This window comes from Sus scrofa, chromosome 13, assembly GCF_000003025.6.
Source record: "Sus scrofa isolate TJ Tabasco breed Duroc chromosome 13, Sscrofa11.1, whole genome shotgun sequence".
Taxonomy (NCBI): Eukaryota; Metazoa; Chordata; class Mammalia; order Artiodactyla; family Suidae; genus Sus; species Sus scrofa.
In genome coordinates, this window is record NC_010455.5 from 26,437,243 (window position 1) to 26,457,708 (window position 20,466).

At 43.7% G+C, this 20,466-nt stretch overlaps 1 protein-coding gene across 1 annotated transcript in view; it reads left to right on the plus strand.

Annotated features, from left to right (window-relative positions):
• Window positions 1-20,466, plus strand: part of FAM198A (family with sequence similarity 198 member A) — a 58,013-nt gene that overhangs the window by 21,606 nt on the left and 15,941 nt on the right. Inside the window, 1 exon segment of the mRNA XM_013981528.2 lies at window positions 20,305-20,464. Coding sequence (XP_013836982.2) covers window positions 20,305-20,464 — 160 coding nt within the window.

A 20,466-nucleotide genomic window follows, 5' to 3' on the forward strand; every position in this document is an offset into this window, starting at 1 on the left:
GTGAACCCCTGGACCAAATCAATCAGATTTTCCAGGCTTGGTGCTTGATGCTGAGGAGAGAGATGAAGGAATCTGGGAAATTATCTTTTAAGACAGCACCACGCCTACAAGTCCATATATTTCCACATAATTCTAGATCACATGTCAGAAATTAGAGTTCTGACACTCAGCATTGTTTTGTAATATTCCTCTGTATCATTCCCACATGGTCAGGTAAGATGCAGCTCAGGGTCTCAGGAATGCAAGCAGGAGTTAATACTTTGTAAACAGTGGGAGTTCCTTTCGTGGCACAGTGGAAATGAATTTGACTCGGAACCATGAGATTTTGGGTTTGATCCCTGGCCTCGCTCAGTGGGTTAAGGATCCATCATTGCCATGAGTTGTGGTGCAGGTCACAAACACGACTTGGATCCTGTGTTGCTGTGGCTGTGGAGGAGGCTGGCGGCTACCAGCTCCGATTGGACCCCTAACCTGGGAACCTTCATATGCCGCGGGCATGGCCCCAAAAAGACAAAAACAAAAAAACAAAAAAACGAAAAAAACCCACCACCACCAACAACAAAAAAACTTTGTAAACACTATCCTTACACCCTTGCTTTAGAGTGCTGCTCCCAGGAGGTGAATTGTATGATCATCCAGCAATTGGCTGAGGTTATGGACAGTTTTGTTTTAGATGTGTTTGGCGGTAGGATGGGGAATAAGGACACTGGAGATTATTTTCTCCTGCTTGCTAGTTTTGCTTTTTTAAAGTCTTGCCCTGGATGCACTTCCATAACTAAATTTTACATTTTCTTACAGACAGGGAAAATCTTGTTCATTTAGACCCCTGTGGCACCACCATGCACTGGTGAAGTACCTAGTGGATGCCTGTCCCGGGGGAGAGTCGAGCCATGATTTCTTGCCTAGGAGTGCTCTCCCCTTGGCACCTCTTTCCCTTTTCCACCTCTGCCCCTCCCCTGGTGTATCTACCAGAAATATGTTCCACATGCCCCAGTGTCTGAAACGCCCAGCACCAGGTCTTCACCTTGGCAGAACTCCTTCTAACCAGGGCCCTGGCATTGTGGGACTAGTCCAGAAAGCCTGCCAGGGGCACATTCTACTTCATGACACAAAGGAGAGGAGCGCAACCCTTCCAGTTCCTTTTCTTGGTGGAACTTGGTGATACATAGTCCAGAGTAAGTGATCTTTCCTTCTACCACTGGATGCAACTCAATCCAAACATGTGGTCACATCCGGCCTGGAACGGGCTTGGTCTGGTCAGAGCAGAGGAAAAGGAGCCAGCTGTTATGAAATATTAGCCTGTGCTCAGTAGGCTCCCGCAGCCATTAGCAAGTACGTGGACAGGGATGCAGTGTTGGATTATTTATTCATGGATACAAAGCTACTGTCGGGGAAATGGCAATTGCCTTTACCCCTTTAAAGAGGAGAGCTGGGGTTCAGGGAGGAGGACTACAGCTCCTGACTTCCAAGAACATATGATTTTGTCAGGAGCTCCACAGAGAAATTAGGGAGGCAAGGGAAGTAAAGGTGAAGGTGCAGGCAAGGGGGCCCCTGGGGTGTAATTAGAGGTGGGCACTAGGGGCGTCTGCGGCAACATTACTTTTTAAAATTTCTGTGACCAGTGAGAGAGCAGTCAAGCTTGCTTTGGAGAAAGAATTTCTGCAGGCTTGGGAGGCTTCGTGCCAGATCATTTCTTCCTCTTATCCTGCAGGCTGCTGCCCCTCTCCTCAGACACCCTCTCTCCCACTTGAAACTGTCTCCTCAAAGCCTCCTGCTGCCTTTGAGGCAGCTCCCTGACCTTTTTCAAGGTCACACACACCTTCTTTTTCTTTCTAGATTCTTATTACTAGAAACTACACAACATGGTATTGATTGATTGGTAGAGTAGTGATTCTCTGCTAATTAGAAACCTGCTGTCGTTAATTATCACTGTTTTTCCAAATGTGAATGGAATTTGGTGAGTCTGCCTTCAGACCTTCCTTTCCCAGAATCCCTTGTTTGATGGTCCAAGTATTTCTCAAGACTGATGGTCTCATAGGCTGATGTGCTACTGGAATTTCCCGACTCTGTGGTTTTATCTGGTTGAGACAAAAGGCTCAGCCTCTGTTCTAAGGCTGGATGAAAAATGGATGTGTATCAGTTTCTTTCTTAAGGGATTTTCAAGAGTAATTTTGATCTAGACTTCATTTTTGCCTAGTTTGCGCTATTAAAATCTCTCGTGTAAATCTGAACTCCACTGCACTACAGATTTTATGTCTGCCTTAGTGTTTGTGTTGACAGCTGCATTGATCCAAGTGATCTGGTGCTGAGGAATAAACCATTTTTGGAAAATTATATATCTGAAACTGCTCTTATTTTGCCCTCACATTGGATTGATAGTTGGGCTGAATATAAAATTCTAAGCCAGAAATCATTTTCTGTCAGATTTGGAAAGATTTGCTCAATTGTACTCTAGCCTTTATCACTGCAGTAATGAGGCCAAAGCCATTCTGCTTATTGATTACTTTGTATAAACCTGTTTTGGTTTTTTTCTTTCTCTCTGGAAACGTGTAGGGTGTTTTCCCTAGTCTTCTGAAATTTCATAAGGATGTGACTTGGTTTGTCTTCACCTAGCTTCCCAGTAGCTGAGCCTGAGGCAGAATGCTTGTGAACTATTATTTTGTTAATTTTTTAATTATTATTTTTTATTATTTTAAAATTATTTTATTTGCTATTGTTTTGTTATTATTATAAGAGTGAACACAGCCTCAGGGAACACACAGAGAAGCAGGGAGAGATGTTATGAGGGTCCATTAGTAAGCTGACTATTGCTAAGTAAAATTGATTGCAGAATCTTCTGGACCTACTAAGACACTCATACAAATGGAATTTAAGACCACTTGAATTTATCTACTAGGTTCAGTCTTCCAGTGATCAAAGTTTTGCTCCATTTGACCTGACTTTCCCTATATCTCTGGGTTGTGTATTCCTGGGTACTACACATCTGCTAGTCGTGGGGGTTGGGGAAGGGGCAGGTGAGAGGCATAGCACCTATGATGAGGCTGTGCCTACAGATGGCTTAAAGAACCCCAGTCCATGACTGCAGGGATGAGCCTTGCCTTATTAGACTGATCCATCAAAATGCAAATGCATGAATGTGTCTGTGCCGGAGGCCAGTGCCAGAGGCCAGCTCCAGCGGCCAGGGAGTGTACACTTTTCCCAAAGGAGAGGGTTGTGCATCGGCTTTTGCAACAGAGACAGCCTCTTTGTCCCTTCTTTCAGGGTTCTGGGACTGCTCAAATTTTATTGGCATAAGTGGTTGATTATATAGACAGTTTTTTACTACAGATTACATCACAGTGTTAAAAGTACATTGGTTAACTTTTACATGGTACAGCAGCTATACATCATGTTCTAAGATCTTTGTTTTAACTACATTTAGTGAGTACAATTTAAGGGCAATTAGGTACAATACATCATGAGGAAAGGAGGAGACTCAGTACAAATCATACCATGGCCAGCAAGTCTCCACAAGTTGAAGAGGTCACGGACACAAGAATTTGGCATTCACAAATCTTGTTTTTAGACTGGTGCTTATCTTTAAAGTGTTATGGCAAGGAGACAGTGTAAGAAAATATAAACCAACTTAACTAGCTATCACTTAAAAGCTTCTATAACTCATAGCTAGGTGTCTTTTGGTCAAGAATAATATATGTCTAACTTCTATTAACCTCATTAAAATCCTAACTCTAAAGTTTACTGTATAACTAGTTATTAGATAAACATTATGTTTTAATTAAGTTGGATTTAAATAGGGGAAAGTCTTTCAGGATGAAATTCTTATTATATTATTGTTGTAACTTTGTTAAATCACAAATCACCACAGGAAAATAAGAATGGAAAATAAGAATAATAGGTAAATAATCAGGAAAGACTGAGGAAAACTGAATAAGAAATAAAACAACAGGAAAGACTAGGTCACCCGAGAAACAATCCATGTTCTCCGGCACAAACATGGAAATTGTTTTCCCAGGAAAGCCCCAATTCTTCCCCATCAACATCAAAGTGAGAGCTGTGTAACCTGAGGCCTGCCCTCAGCTTGTACCATACAGGCAGGCTTTTATCCTGACCAGAAGCCCACATTTGGCTTGTACTGTTCAGGTGAGCTTTTATCCTGACCAGAAGCCCACCTTCAGCTTGTACTGTTCAGGTGAACTCCCTTCCTTGGTTAGGAACCTGCCTTCAGGTTTTTCTGCTGTCAGGCAAGGTCCTTTTTTTGAGTCCCTGCATCTTCTAGGCTCCCCGCATGTCTGTATATGGGTAAGGAAGGGGTTGCAAATAATTGAGTTTACTTCGATTTGAACCTTGTTTTTAGCCAATTTCTTGGCTACTTGGGAGACCCCAATAATATTTCAATATTCAGTGTGTAAGTGCTATCTTAAAACTCAGGCTTTCAGACTAATTCCCTGCCCTCAACTGCCAGATAACCCCCAATATATAGATTCCTTGGTTTTCTCTCTCCAGGTCTTTGGCTGGGTGCAGGGGTGTATTACCTGGTCAAGCAATGTGGAACAAGAGACCTGGGGAGCCAGCTGCTTCTTAAGACTACTTTCAACCAGCCTTGAAAGTTGACTTGTTTTTGATTCACCTTCACTCCTACCCCTGGAGTGAAGAGGTACTTGGTGATACCATTTCTAGATATACTGGGGGTGCTTCTGCAGGGTAAATCATGTTGAGTCTTGCTCCTTCACCTTCCTGTTTAGAATTCAGCCTTCATGATCTGCTAAGATCATTGCCACTCACTTAACTCCTTTCCAGCTTCCTGAATTTTGCTTATGGTTGCCTCCTACCCAGTTTTCTCTGTCCTTTAGATTTGACTCTTAAAAATAAGAGCCTTTTAGGAGTTCATGTTGTGGTTCAGTGGGTTATAAACCCAACTATTATCCGTGAGGATGTGGGTTCAATCCCTGGCCTCGCTCAATGTGTTAAGGATCTGGCAGTGCTGTGAGCTGTGGTGTAGGCTGGCAGCTGTAGCTCCAATTCTGCCCCTAGCCTGAGAACTTCGATATGTTGCAGGCATGGCCCTAAAAAGAAACAAAACAAAACAGCTTTTTCCTAGCATTTTTGTGAGGTTTTAGGAGGGCAGAGAGGAATGCCATGTATTTCATCTACAATCTTTAGATGAACAACAGCATTGCTTTTTAAAATTGAATTGTCTGCCTCTAAGCCAGGCCTCACCTAGGTAACCCAACATCAGATAGACAGCCTAGCTTAAGTCACCTCTAGAAGCCTTGGCTTTTGAAAAGCAAAGGCTTTTTATTCTCTCTTGGGGCAGGAAGAGGCCAGCTCTCTAGGCTTTGCTTGGTTGCTTAGAGAAGGGTGCCAGGAGGGGGAATAACTCTTGTCCTTTGAGTCCTTTAGCAGGGACAGAATTCTAGTTAATACACTGATGGAATCAGCCAGACCCGGGTTTGAATCCCACCCCTGCCACTTAGCTCTGAAGCTGTGAGGACATTACATGAGCTCCCTGTGCCTCAGTTTCCTCAACGCTGGATATGAACGATGATCCCTGCCTTATGGGGAGGTTGTGGGGAGTAGATGAGTTGTTGAAAGTCAAGTACCTGGCATGGAAGCTGGCATAGGAGCTGCTCCACAGTGCTGGCTACAGCCAGTGTCGTGGGGTTTCCTGAAGGCCTCCCTCTGTACTTCTAAGATGGTTCCATCTGTGCCTGTGGGCATGGCTGCCCAGTTCCTCCCTAGTCCTTCCGAACCTCAGGTTTTCTTCTGGAAGGAGCTCTGTGCCCTGTGGTTGTTGGGAACTGCTCCCTCCGCAGCAGGGTCCCTTTATTTCCTATTCAGCCCACAAACTGCGCATCTGATAAATTTGCTAAGGGAAAAATTAAAGATTTAATTTTTGCATCTCGTGTTCCAAGGGTAGCTTTGTTTTAACACTCCCAAGGTCCTATCTTCAAGGCATTTCTTCTCCTGCTGCCAATTTCTCCAGGAGTATTTAACCCGCTCTGGCGCCCCACAGCTGATGTGTGAAAGTCTGGTGCACTGGGTTTGCAGAGCCTGGAGTCAGAGGCTGCTCTTTTGGTCACATGAGCTAATCATGGCTCTGAGCGGGGTGTGGTTGGTTCCCAAGACTTGCCCATGCCCCTTCCTCTCAACTGTGGCTTACCAGTCCTCAAAGTGCTGGCCGGCACTTTAACCAGCCTATTCACAGATGGAGAGTGAGGCACAGGATAGTAACCTGAAGAAGGTGCTGGAGTCACAAAGTACTACAGAGACTTATTAATCCTGGGATTAAATAAACTACTAAGTAATCACTATAAAAATAAATGCAATGCCCTGTTCTTAGCACTTTACTGTATTAAAACTCATTGAATCCTCACTACAACTCTTTGAGATTAGAACCATTATCATACCCATTTTTCAGATGAAGAAACTGATGCTACACAACACACTCATTAGTGGCAGAGCTGGGGTTTGAACCTAGAAAGTCAGCTTCTATGTGTCCTCCAGTGTGTCCTTCAGGATCCTGCCTTTCTAAAGTAGAAGCTGGTAAATATTTGTCAAATGATAATGAAACCCATCATTTCCTATGTCTTGGCTGATATCAGGTTCCCAGCTTGTGTAATGAAAAGACAGACCCAGGAATTCCTCAGGTCTCCTAAAGCCTTTTGCGGGCACTGGCTCCCCCACATCAGCTGGGAGCATCAGAAATGCTTCTGGATGAGCACCAAGGGCCTGAGCTAATCCTTCCCTCAAGGCTTGGCTCCTGTGTGCTGGGAAGGACTTGGTCTCTGAAGGCTGAGGATCTGAGTTGGAATTCCAGCTCTTCTGTTTAGTTGATATGGCCTTATTCAGTTGACTAGGTATCTCTGAGCCTCAGTTTCTTCATCTGTAAAATGGGCATGGTGAGAATTCCTTCCTGCCTTCCAGGGTTGTTGTGAGAATGTCTGGAATAATATCCTTCTAGCCATATACAGAAAAACACTTAAAAAAGTGTGAGATGTTACCTGACTTTGGTGGAGTCCTTACAGGGTGGCCCCCAGCTCTGCTCCTTGGCTTTCTATACTCTGCCACCTGCACCCCTTTAGCTTAGAAATGTAGATTCCCTGGCCAGGCCAGTTTTGTGGGAAACTTTGGGCTAGCCCCAAATTGGTTGTCATTCACGTTTTTGCAATGAGACAGTGAGTTGCTTGAGGGTAGAGGTAAGCCTTCCTCTAACTGGTGTCACTGTTCCCTGGCCCAGTGCCTGGCCTGAAAGGATACTCAAAATAAAAGGGTAAGATTGTGGGCAAAAATTTTTCTGAAAAAATTTTTCTGAAACACTTTTGTGGTGGTGTGGGGTGGTGGTTCCCAAGGCACGTGGAAGCTCCTGGGCCACAGATCAAACCTGCACCACAGCAGCAACCCAAGCTGCTGCAGTGACAGTGCTGGATCCTTAACCCACTGTGCCACAGGGGAACTTCCAGGAACAATACCTTTCCTTGCCTCAGCCCTACACGGTCCCTTTGGAACTGTACGCCTCTTGGCCTCACTTCTGATGAGCCTGACAATCATGGCTTTCCTGGTGTCCTCCACTCCATGGTTTTCTAGTCATGTCTTGGTTTCCAGGCACTTATAATTAATAGCTCAGTTGCCAATGACAAAAACCACTGTAGAGAACAAGGGAGACTGAAAAGGCGAACCCACGCTCAGATGTTCCCTAACTAGAGCCTCCTTCCTGCCAGGCAGTGTCCTCCAGTAGAACTCTATCTAATGCTTGTGAGGGCTAGTTCTTAGGCTTTCTCATATCCACAAATTTGACAAAAACCTTACAGCCTTTTATGTTCTAAACGAAATGCAGCAAAGTGGGTGGAGAGTGTCAAAATTGCAATTTCTGTTATTGTTCTTTTTTTTTTTGGCCACATGCACAGCATGTGGAAAGTTCCCAGGCCAGCAATGGAACTCGCTCCGCACCTACAGCAACGCCGGATCCTTAACCCGCTGCACCACAGGGGAGCTTCCCCTGTTACTGATCTTAAAAAATAATTTTTTACTTTGGCTGAAACAAAACAAAACAATTTTATTTTTATTTTGCTGAAACAATTTCTCAAATTTCTTTTCTTATTTTCATGAATATGGATTGTAAATTTCTGCCATCTTGGAATGTAATATTCTAATCTTTACTGTTTTTTAAGTTTGTATTTTCTGGGATTCTCTCCCCTCTGTTTCTCAAGATCCATCAGTTTCTGAGACTCCATTTGGTCTTCATTTCTACCTCTAGCACTAGCTATTGGCATTGTTTAACCAGGAAGTTTCTGTCACATCACAAGGTTACTGTGTCCCTGACGTTATGCTATGAAAGCTGAACTGCAGAACCTGGGGCAGAGAGCCATGGACTTATTTGCTTGGGGTAAATGAAATTCACACTGACCCTCAGGAGAACTTCAGTTTACCCACTATCATGAACCTTTAGCCACCCCACCCCCACTCCCCCGCCGTAAATCCTCCAAGGCCAGATATCTTTAGTGCCTTTATGTGTACAAAATGCTTTACTTCAGGTGTGCCAAGGAGAGCATTTACTTGGGCAGATTAAGGAAGTGTGAGGACACAATGAAAAGAGATTTTCATTAAAAAAATTGAAATATGATTAATTTTTTTTTTTGTCTTTTTGCCATTTCTTGGGCCACTCCCGCGGCATATGGAGGTTCCCAGGCTAGGGGCTGAATCGGAGCTGTAGCTGCCAGCCTACGCCAGAGCCACAGCAACGCAGGATCCGAGCTGCGTCTGCGACCTACACCACGGCTCTCAGCAACGCCGGATCGTTAACCCACTGAGCAAGGGCAGGGATCGAACCCGCCACCTCATGGTTCCTAGTTGAATTTGTTAACCACTGCGCCATGACAGGAACTCTGAAATGTGATTAATTTATGGTGTTGTATTAGTTTTAGGTATACAGCTAAACGATTCAGAATATATATATTCTTCTTCAGAAGTTCCCATGTGGCTTAGCAGGTTAAGGATCTAGTGGTGTCACTGCTGTGGCTCAGGTGGCTGCTGTGGTGCAGATTCAATCCCTGGCTCAGGAAATTCTGCATACTGTGGGTGTGGCCAATATGTATATTCCTTTTCAGATTCTTTTCCATTACAGGTTACAAAATATTGAATAAGTTCCCTGTGCTATACACTAGGTCCCTATAGTTTATCTATTTTATATGTAATGGTGTTATCAGTTAATCCAAAACTCCTCTAATTTATCCATTCCTCCCTTGCCCTTTGGTAACCACAAGTTTTTTTCCTACAGTCTGTGAGGTTATTTCTATTTCGTAAGTTCATTTTTATCATTTTTTAAAGATTCCACATATAAGCGGTATCACATGCTATTTGTCTTTGTCTGACTTAACCTCACTCAGAGTGATAGAGATTTTCATTTTCAAGAAGGACTTTTCTCTGTCCTTAAAAACACACTGTGGACCATCATTTGCAAAACTGAGCTAGCTTCTTGGGCTTAGTGCCCACTGAATTGCTGCAAGTCAGGACTGTGTGAAGCCCCAGGAAGTTGCTGAAAGAGGCAGCAAAGGCAGCAAAGGGGTGGCAGGATCCCAGGTTCCTTTTCCATTAGTCCCTTCCTAAACTCACCTCTGTCTCTTAAGACTCCGGAGTCTTCATCATTCTGTGGTGGAATGAAAAGTACATGAGCTTTGGGAAAAATTCACATCCTACCTGCCACTGACCTGCTGTGTGACCTTGAGCAAGGAGCTTCTCTAAATTTTAATTTCTGTAATTCTAAAATCATCATATTATTACATGTGTTATGGGGTTTTGAGTGTACTGGTGCATAGTGTGTGTTCAGTAAGTGGCTGTTGTTAATAGGATCTGCCGTATTCATTCCTCAAGTCAGATTATGTTCAGTTTCTTGGCTACAGTTGTCAAAATGCTTGAGCCGAAAGGAACTTGGGCACCATCTTCCTCTGGAAGGAGCAGGGGGCATAGAACCTGCGTGGTTTTGAGATCAAGCCCTAGACCTACTTTGAGAACAACAGATTATTAGAAACTGCCTTTTGATGTTATCTCTCAAGTACACCCAGATTTGATTGGGTCAAATGGTGGTATTTTCTCATTGATATTCTATTTAATAAAGTAGGACATGATAAAAAAAGATGTGGTACATATATATAATGGAATATTAGCCATAAAAAGAATGAAATAATGCCATTTGCAGCAACATGGTTGGACCTAGAGATTATCATACTGAGTAAAGTAAATCAGACAGAGAAAGACATCATATGATATGATATCACTTATCTGTAGAACCTGATAAAAATGATACAGAAGAACTTATTTATAAAATAGAGACAAACTCACAGATTTCAAAGTCAATCTTATGGTTACCATAGGTGAGACTGTTGGGGGAGGGAAGAATTGGGAGAGTGGGAATAATATATACACACTACTATATAAAATAGATGATTAATGAGAACATACCATACAGCACAGGAAAATCTACTCAATAGTTTGTAGTAACCTATATGGGAAAAAAGAATGAATATATTTATATGTATGACTGATTCACTTTGCTGTACATCTAAAACTAATACAACATTGGATTTCAACTATACTCCAATAAAATTAAATTTTTTAAAAAGTAGGTCATGAGATACAATAAAATTATTTTCATTTTGGAGGAAAAATAAATGTAGTCTTGAAAACATTTTTATTTTCCCTCAGTTTGCCCCAGTGCACAAAGGCTGCCACTTACCCTTAATCTTGCTCAAGCCTGACATTTTACAGATGAACTGACCATTCCCAAAGAGCTAAACCTGTGAGAGCAGGGCCCACCCCTGAGACCCAGGGCAGTCTTTTGGAATCAGGGCTGGAGCAGGGGCTTTGGCTGACAGCCCTTTCCCAGGGTGACCCAGCTATTAGGTCACTGGTTCTGGAGCCGGGATGCCTAGCTTCATGTCTTGGTTCTGCCCTTGCTAGCTCTGTGAGCTTTGGGTCACCCTGATTTATTTCTGTGCTTTGTTTTCCTCACCTGTAAAATGGGGTAATAATCTTCATACCTACCCTGTAAGACACATACAGATTGATGGACTTAATAGAAGTAAAGTTCTTCAAATAGTCCCAGGCACACAGTGAACATGGAATAAATGTTAGTTATCATTCCTTTGGTCCCCCCTCCCCAGGCCCCCTGGAGATTGGCCAGGCCAGAAATTATAGGGGCAGAGGTCCTGTCTTGTTTTGAAGTTGCTGATGTGGAAGGAAAATCACATCTTTCCAGTAGAGCTGAGCAAAGGGCCTGGCCGGATGGTGGCTTAGGAGACAGCCAGCCTGGGCTTCTGCCCACAGTGGAACAAACAATTCTAACCTCCTAGGACCCAGAGATCTGACTCAGATAGGGACACTGTGTGCCTGGAGGGTCTAACGGGTTGTGCCTGTTGCTTTTGCTGTCAAAGGCTTGTGCCAGCTCTGCTCCCCATGCCTGGAGCCTGATTCTGGGTTCAGCCAAGGAAGCAGAGTTTGAGCAGGTCCAGCCTCCAGCGTTACTCACAGAAGGAACATGTGGTTTTAATCCAGCCCTTGAAAATATTCTTATGTATTCCTTCTTACCCCAGCCCTGGTTTTGTTATGAAAATTATTTAACTGATCTTTAAAAACTGGAACACAAACTCCGCATTACAAAATCTCTTCAGTCTCACTAAAGTCTGAGTAGTGATGAATCAGTGATCAACCAGTGGGGGCTGCTTAGAAGAGGACAGAGAGGTCAGGGGACGGAACAAAAGGGGCTCTTGCACCTTTAGTGGTGACTCCAGAACCAGAGCCAAACTCGTTTTTTATTATACAGGCACACACACACATATACCCCATGTGGCTTCCCTCTGTCCCTTCTCCCACCCAGGAAACTCCCACCAAGAAACTGTTTACAAGTGCTTTGTCTTTGTATCTGTTGTGATGAGAAGAGGACCACACGATCTTTGTCTTCTCTCCACCTTCCCTGCGCTGCATGTTATCCCATCCATCACAGCAGTTCAGTGGAGGACCAGGTTTTTATCATATTATTATTATTATTATTATTTTGTCCTTTTTGCCATTTTCTTGGGCCGCTCTCGCGGCATATGGAGGTTCCCAGGCTAGGGGTCTAATCGGAGCTGTAGCCACCGGCCTACACCAGAGCCACAGCAACATGGGATCCGAGCCGCGTCTGAGACCTACACCACAGCTCACGGCAATGCCGGATCCTTAACCCACTGAGCAAGGGCAGGGACCAAACCCCCAACCTCATGGTTCCTAGTCAGATTCGTTAACCACTGAGCCACGATGGGAACTCCCTTGTCATCTTATTTTGACATCTGGGAGTTAAGAAAAGATGGCTCTGTCTCTGTTCCTGCCAGCTGGTCTGCCGAGACCAGCTCAGCAGGATGGGGCTGAAGAACGGGTGCTGTGAAATTTAAGGAAAAACGTTAACATAAAACAAGACACAGAGATATTTATCTTAAGGTGGGAACAGGGGGACTCAAGGTCTCAGGGACCAAGAGCACCGCCTTAAGAAACCACACTGCTTTTATTGTGTTTTTTAGGATTACATCAAGTGAGGAGGGGGCTATGGGTGGAGGATATAGGGTTTGTTTATTGTTTTATAAGTTCTTTTATTATTTTAAAAGTAACTTAGCTGGTAGAAGTTTAAGCTTTTACTCTGACCTTTAGGCACATAACAATCATTAGCATTTGAGTTAGCTATGTATGTATAGCATTGCAGAGAGTCCTCACTGTGTTTCCGCAAACCCGCATGCCTAGGTTTGCACTTTGGTTCTCTTTGCTAATACATATTCTGCTAACGACCGCTCATAAACCACTTGGCCATGAGGTTCCTCTTTCTCTTCTTCCTTAGAGGACACATCATGCTTGTGCAAATGGCGTGCCTAGACCAATGCATTAAGTCCTCATTCAGCTGACCCAATGAATAACTTATGCCTTTAGGTCTTTGTTCTTAAGCTTAAGTCATTTACCAGTACTGTGACTGTTTTCCAAGCAGGAAGATGGGGTAAAGTAAAGCAGGACAATATGGAGTTTTCAGGAAAGAGGCTAAGAAAATATTGTAGAAACATGTCTCGCGACACTGGTCCCTGTGCAGCAGCCAGTGGGAGTCACAGTTGATGAGCCTGGAATGTCAGGGTTTAGAGCAGGGCATCCTGGAAGGTGGTCTGGGTGGGGAAGGAAGAGCCAGTGCCCAAAAGTGAGGCAAAGTCCTAATTTTCCCCAAGTAGGAGAGCATTCTTTTCCCTGTAACACTTTAGAAATGAGAAGGTTTCCTGCTGGTGGTTATAGTGCAAACTGTAATAGAGTCCTTTTCTACAAATGTTCTCATTTCTCAAACTCAGTGCAAAGATCATCAGAATATGTTGGAATTTTTCCAAAAAGATCTTCTTGAAAGACCTTTCTGGTTTCCATTTGACAGAAGGCATCCTCCATGCCACCTGCCCATCTCATGGGCAAGACTGGTTCATGGGATGTATCTGACCAAGTTGTACCATCATTATCATCACAGCCTGAGTCCCATTTGTAGTGACACCACTGTGTCATTTTTAGTCAAGGGAAGAACACTCTATTTCAATACTAAACTGCCTTACTATTTTCTGACTAAGGGTACATAGTGAACCCGAAAGAACTCACTGAAGGATCTGTATTAGTTAGGGTTTGCTGTGATAATGCTGCAAAGCAAACAACCTCACAATCACAGTAGTTTGTAACAATATATACTCTTACCTTGGTTACAGGGCTGTGGACCCAGCAAATGTGGCTGGGTTGAGCCCAGGTTTGGGACAGTTCTGCTCTAGGTGCCTCACCTGGGACGTGCTCCTCTCATGATGGAGGACAAGTTTGCAAGGAGGCAAGTCACACCACATAGACACATTTAAAGCCTCCAATAGAATTTGGCCTACTATGTCCACTTACATTCCATTGGCAAAAGTGGGTCACATGGCCAAGGTCAAAGACAGTGGGCAAGGAAGTGTTCTCCATCTTCAGCCAAGCCATGGCAAAGTGAGGAGACAGGGAGAACAGTGAACTAATGATTCCATCAATGACACTGTCTTTTACTTCATGTTTAAGAGCTACCTTCACCTTGTATGGAGGCAATGCCAGAGAATTGGTGGTGCTCTTGTTCCCAGCCCAGCCCAGCCCCCATCTTCACTGTGGGCTGGCCTCTTTACTACTCTCCTGGAGCCCCTTCCTGTAGTCATTAGGGGACCCCAAATCTCAGTCTCTTTCTTTTAGACTGTCTGCATAAAATTGAGGAGAGAAAGGGAGGGAGCACCTTTTAGCCACTCTTCGTGGCTCCCACCCTTTCTCTCCTCAACTTCGTATATACTTTTTTTTTTCCCCCCAAGACCAAACGATTCCTTCCTGTTCCATCCTGGATATCTTTGGATGGAGCTTCTGTAGGGAGAGACCTTTCTCACTGCTCAAGTGGCCTCCTTCTGACTTACACTTGTGGTTTTATTTTATTTATTTATTTATTTTAATAGTTATTTCCACACTTGTGGTTTTATAATGAAAGAGTTTCTCTCTATGTTCCTACCTTGAGCTATGCTCCCAGATATCCTTATTACAATATGCCAAAACCCAGGAAGGGTTGGTGGGGGATCTTTTTTAGATCCCAGAAAAATAGAGGGGTCCTGAAAGTGAGGGCAGAAACCCTGATCCTACTGTGCAAATGTACCAAACCATATACTGGGTCCTTTCTCTATTTCGACTCATTTTTTTCTCATGTTAATCCTTGAGGGAGGAATTATCTCATTCTCCCCCATTTTATGACTGAGGAAATGAGACTGGTTGTATATCTTGCTCAGAAGGGCACAAGCTAACCTAGAATTCAAATGTATCTTCCCTAAAGGTTTTTGAGCTACCCTGTTTTCACCCCTCTTCCTTTGTAGCTGTGAGTGGATGCGACTGCTGAGCCAGGGGGCATCTTCTCTGTAAAATTAAGGGGGAGGAGTTCCCATTGTGGTGCAATGGAAACGAATCTGACTAGTATCTGTGAGGATGCGAGTTTGGTCCCTGGCCTCGCTCAGTGGGTCAGGGATCTGGCGTTGCCATGAGCTGTGGTGTAAGTCGCAGACATGGCTCAGATCCCATGTTGCTGTGGCTGTGGTATAGGCCAGCAGCTGCAGCTCCCATTCAACCCCTAGCCTGGGAACATCCATATGCTACAGATGTGGCCCTAAAAAGACCAAAAAAAAAAAAAAATGGATTAATGGGGAGTCTTGGTGAAAGGGTGGGAGATGGGGTTTTGAGGAGGCACGAGAAACTGAGCAGCTGTAGAATCAGACAGTGAGGGTCACACAATTCTTCTTTCCCTCCTGCTACCAGCCTTGCAAAAGACAGTGCCTGTGTTTTGGATGGAGACAATTGGGGCCGGGTTCCACCGGCAGGTGTACAGCAATGGTGTCAGTTGGGTTCCACCAGCAAACTTTGTAGTACATCATGTATCATTCTATTTCCTCCTTTCTCTAATATCCTCTTTATTATTCAGCTGAATATTTCTCTTCAGAGGATGTTTTTACAGTTTGATCAAAGCTGCTTTTCTTTTCCCAAAAGCTTTGCTTGGGTGGCCCTGCAGGAACCTCAGCTCATGGCCGTTTTGAACCTTTCTCCCTGCACAGCTGCACAATTGCCAACTTTCCCCAGGTTGTCTGAAGCCAAGTTAGGCCACAAGAAGGATCAAAACAGTCTGTCTTCTTGAAACATTTTTAAAAGATGATTTATCTTTATCTAGTGGTATCCGAAACTTTGAGAATCCAGATTGTGAATCCAACTTGAAAACGTATTTTTCTTTTTAGAAGAAAAAAAAAACCCCAAACTTCTTTGTCCATGGCCATTTCTAGTTTTAGTTTAAATTTGAAATATTGGTATTCTTGCCAGCAGTTGTGTGACTCTGTAAATTAGTTCTCTAGACCTTTCAGTTTTCTCATCTGTAAAATAGGAATTGAATAATTCCCATTTCCCTACATTGTTGTGAAGATTAGGAAGATAATAACTCATATACAATTGAAAAGTTAACATCAATAATGGTATCTGCAATTGATTGAATTTGAGAATCCTGAATCTGTGATTATGGAGGGCTAACTGTATTGTTTGGGTTTTTTCACAGTGCTTATCTATGCATGTGTTACACAAATGTGTGTGTATGTTTAAATAGTAATAAACACCATATTAAAAACGTATCTAATCAGGACAAAAATTTAGAATCTTACTCAGAAAGTATCATCAGCTAAAGGCATCTTAGGGGGAGACAATGATCATCTGCTTTGTAGAAAAAAAGGCTTATTCTCCGTGGGTATTTTCTGTGGCATTATTTATTTATTTATTTAGGCCACACTTGTGACCTGTGGAAGTTCTTGGGCCAGGGATTGAACCCACATTGCAGTTGCACCCTATGCCACAGCTATAGCAATGCCAGATCCTTAACCTGCTGCCTGTAGGCATCACTTAGAATGCCTCTCAGAATTGCCCCTTCAGGGAGTTCCCATTGTGGTTCAGTGGGTTACAAACCCGACTAGTATCCGTGAAAATGCGGGTTTGATCCCTGGCTTCACCCAGTGGGTTAAGGATCCAGTGTTGCCATGAGCTGCGGTGTAAGTCACAGATATGGCTCAGGTCCCACATTGCTGTGGCTGTGGTGTAGACCAGCAGCTGTAGTCCAGTTCGACTGCTGGCCATGGGAACTTCCATATGCTGCAGGTATGGCCTTAAAAAATCATCATAATGATAACTGCCCCTTTGAAGGGTGGGGCTAGGCATTTACCCACCGACTTTTTGTCCCCTGTTGGTTGAGGGTTTTCCTCAAAGGTGTTAATTTCCTCTGTGCCTCCCTGAGAGTGGGCAAGAAAGCAGGGAATGATTCAGGGGCTTGAGGTGGGAAGCTGACAGTGTGCAAGGGGATCGTCCACTATGGGGGCAGCTGGAGTCAGTTTGGGGCTAAGGGGAACATAACACTGGGCATAAAAAGCATCTTCTATAGAGAGAGGGCCCCTGGAGTCCCAAACAAGAAGGAACCCCAGAGATTGAAGGAACCCCTCTGGGATATATCTGAAGGAAAAAAATCATATCTTGAAACAGTTGTCTGCATGCTTATGTTCATTACAACATTATTCATAACAGCCAAGATGGATGGATGGATACAGAACATGCATACATGTATACAGTGCAATATCTGCCATAAAACAGAAGGAAATCCTACCATTTGCAACAACATGGATAAACTTGGAGGACATCATGCTAACTGAAATAATCTGGGCAGAGAAAGACAAATACTGTATGGTATCACTTATATTTAGAATCTTAAAAAAAAAAAGGCTGATGCATAGAAATAGAGTACAATGAAGGAGTTCCTGTCATGGCTCAGCAGTTAAAGAATCTGACTAGCATCCATGAGGATGCAGATTAAATCCCTGGCCTTGCTCAGTGGGTTAAGGATCCAGTGGTGCTGTGAGCCATGGTGTTGGATGCAGATGTGCTCAGATCATGGTGCTGTGGCATAGGCCAGCAGCTATAGCTCTGATTCAACCCTGGCCTGGGAACCTCCATATGCCAAGGGTGTGGCCCTAAAGAGCAAAAAAAAAAAAAAAAGAAGAAATTTTCAACAAACAAACAAAAAAGGAGTTCCCGTCATGGCTCAATGGTTAACAAATCCGACTAGGAACCATGAGGTTGTGGGTTCAATCCCTGGCCTTGCTCAGTGCGTTAAGGATCCAGAGTTGCCGTGAGCTGTGGTGTAGGTTGCAGACGCGGCTTGGATCCCACGCTGCTGTGGCTGTGGCCTAGGCCAGCAGCTACAGCTCTGATTCGACCCCTAGCCTGGGAACCTCCATATGCCGTGGGAGCGGCCCTAGAAATGGCAAAAAGACAAAGAAAAAAAAAAAAAGAAAGAAAGAAAGAAATAGAGTACAATGGTGGTTGCCAGGAGCTTGGGGGTGGAGGAAATGGGAATATGTTGGTCAAAGGGTTCAAACTTTCATCTATAAAATGAATTGATTCTGAGGATCTAATATACAGTGTGGTGACTATAGTTAGAAATACTGTATTGTATACTTGAAATTTGCAAAGAGAGTAGCTCACTACACACAAAAAAAGGTCCATGTGTGGTGCTGGATGTCTTACTAACTTGACTGTGGTAATCATTTCATAGTCTCTACATATATAAAATCATCACATTTAATGCTTTATATACAATTTTATTTGTCAATTATCCCTCTATAAAGCTGAAGGAAAAATGAAAAAGAAAAAAGGAAGAATCCTTAGGGTTCCTAGGCAGGGTAAAAGGTCAGCCTAATCTTAGATTTCTCTGCAGCAGTGTTTGATGTTAGAAAACTGTGGAGCAGAATCCACCAGCTATTCCAAGAAAGAAACTGAGCAGTATTTTATAGCTCGCCAAACTTTCTCTCAGGTATGAATGCTATAGAAAAATAGTTTTGAACATGCAAGAACTCAGAGACTACTGTTCCCATGAGTACTTCCTGAAAAAATTACGGAGTTTTAACTTCAGTCAACCAAGAAATAATGGAAAACTAGGGCAAAAGGGACAGGAATGTGCAAAGAATATATTTAACTGAAGAATTAAGACTGAACGAATGTGAGTATTGGAGTGGAAGAGACATGTTTTATAGCCTAATAATATGGAAATGACACAAATCTAAAACTTTGGAAGGTGAATGGGGGAAAAGGTGGGAGAAGGAATAAACATGCTGCTCGTTAATGATAGCTGGGAGCAAAAAAATAACATATAAAGGTGACAGAGTTTTGAAATGTCAGCATTTTTAGTTGTTCAAAGGCAAACTTTAAAAAAAGATAATGCTAGTAATTAAAATTGAATAGCAAAGGGATGGTAGGGGATGGGGGAAGAGGAAATATATATATATATATATATATATATTAATTTTATGATTGTTTTTCCTAGGACTTAAGGGCTATAGTTCAAAGAACTAGATCTAAGGGCATACAATCATAAAGGCAATCCAAATCAAAATTTCCTAAATGTTATAAGACAACCGAGTAAAGGTAACTGAAAATATAGCAAAAGGCCTAAAAAATTACAAATACAAAAGATATGTCATAAAATATGACAGAACAAAGACTAAACATGTATGGCATCTCAAGTAACAAAAATGGGCGAAATCCACCCAGTGAAGGAATATGGAACTTCACCAGGCTCAGAACTGGAACCAGAAAACTTCAGGAAGCTGGGCAGGTGCTCCCTCCTGTTTGGGTTTCTGGTTTGCTGCTGTTTGTTCTCTCTCCTTGTAGACTGGCTCTCTATAGAACATGGCCACTGCCGGAATCATTGGTTGAGAAGCCATGTGCCCCTGCTCTCAAGTTCATGAGCAGAACAACCCACCAGCTTTGGTCAGGAGTCAGGGTGCCTGGACTGATGCGGCAGCTGGGGTGTGGTGGGGGATGGAGATGATACTTCAGGCTCAAAGTTACAGGGACTCCAAAATACAGTGGCTTAAACAGCCCTTCCTAGTTCTGCTCCTGCACGATCATGCATGTTCCCAAGCTCCTTCCTTCTGGAGGCTCCACAGTGCCCAAGCATCAGAATCACATGGAGAATTTGTTAAACACGGGTTGTCGCACCTCTGTTTCTGATCTAGTGGTTCTGGGGTAGGACCTGAGAATTTACACTTCTGACACGTTTCCACATGATACTGATGTTGCAGGTCCAGAGACCATGTGTTGAAAAATCACTGCCCCAGTGTGTGTCCTTGCCAAGATGTGTGGACCTGGCACTGCCACACTTGTGTGCCCAGACAGGAAAGCTGGGGCAGAAAAAAATGGTTGCATTGGGCCATGGACAGGGACTGGGTCCCAGGGCCACATTTGGCTGTGAAGGAGGCTGGGCAAGGTCATCTGGAACTTGGAGGCCATGTGCCTAGAAAAGGGAAGAGCATGTTTGTGGGAGACAACTACAGGTCTGCAGAGTGGGATCATCTGGAGATGAAAAGACTGGCCAGTGCTTAGTGGTGGGGGACAGATGAGCAATGACTCTTATGGTGTTGGGTGACCAGAGTCATAATGGTAATTTATTCAGAGGGGAGAAGACAAGTCAGCCTGCAGGCATTGGCCAAGGCTGTGCTGGAGACAGAGCAAGGCTAAGCTTTGAAGCAGGAGCACAGTTGCCTTTGGCTGCCCATTCTTTCTTAAAGATGGCTAGGTGTTTCTCCCCTGGCTCCTCTCTTTTCTGTTTTCATGTACCTGAGATGTTCTTTGATTTTTTTTGTGGGTTGGGGCTGATGTTTTCACAGGTCTCAAGCTTTCTTTTTCTACCCCATCCCCCAGGCATCTTGGCTTTGGAGAAAGCTGCGTGGCAAGAAGCGATTGGTGATGACATTCTGCCTCTTGATGACTCTGTCTATGGTGGCTGTCACCCACTTACCCCCGCAGCATCCAGCTATTGACTCTGGTCCCATGGAGCCCCAGGGGGTAACTGGCACCCCTGCC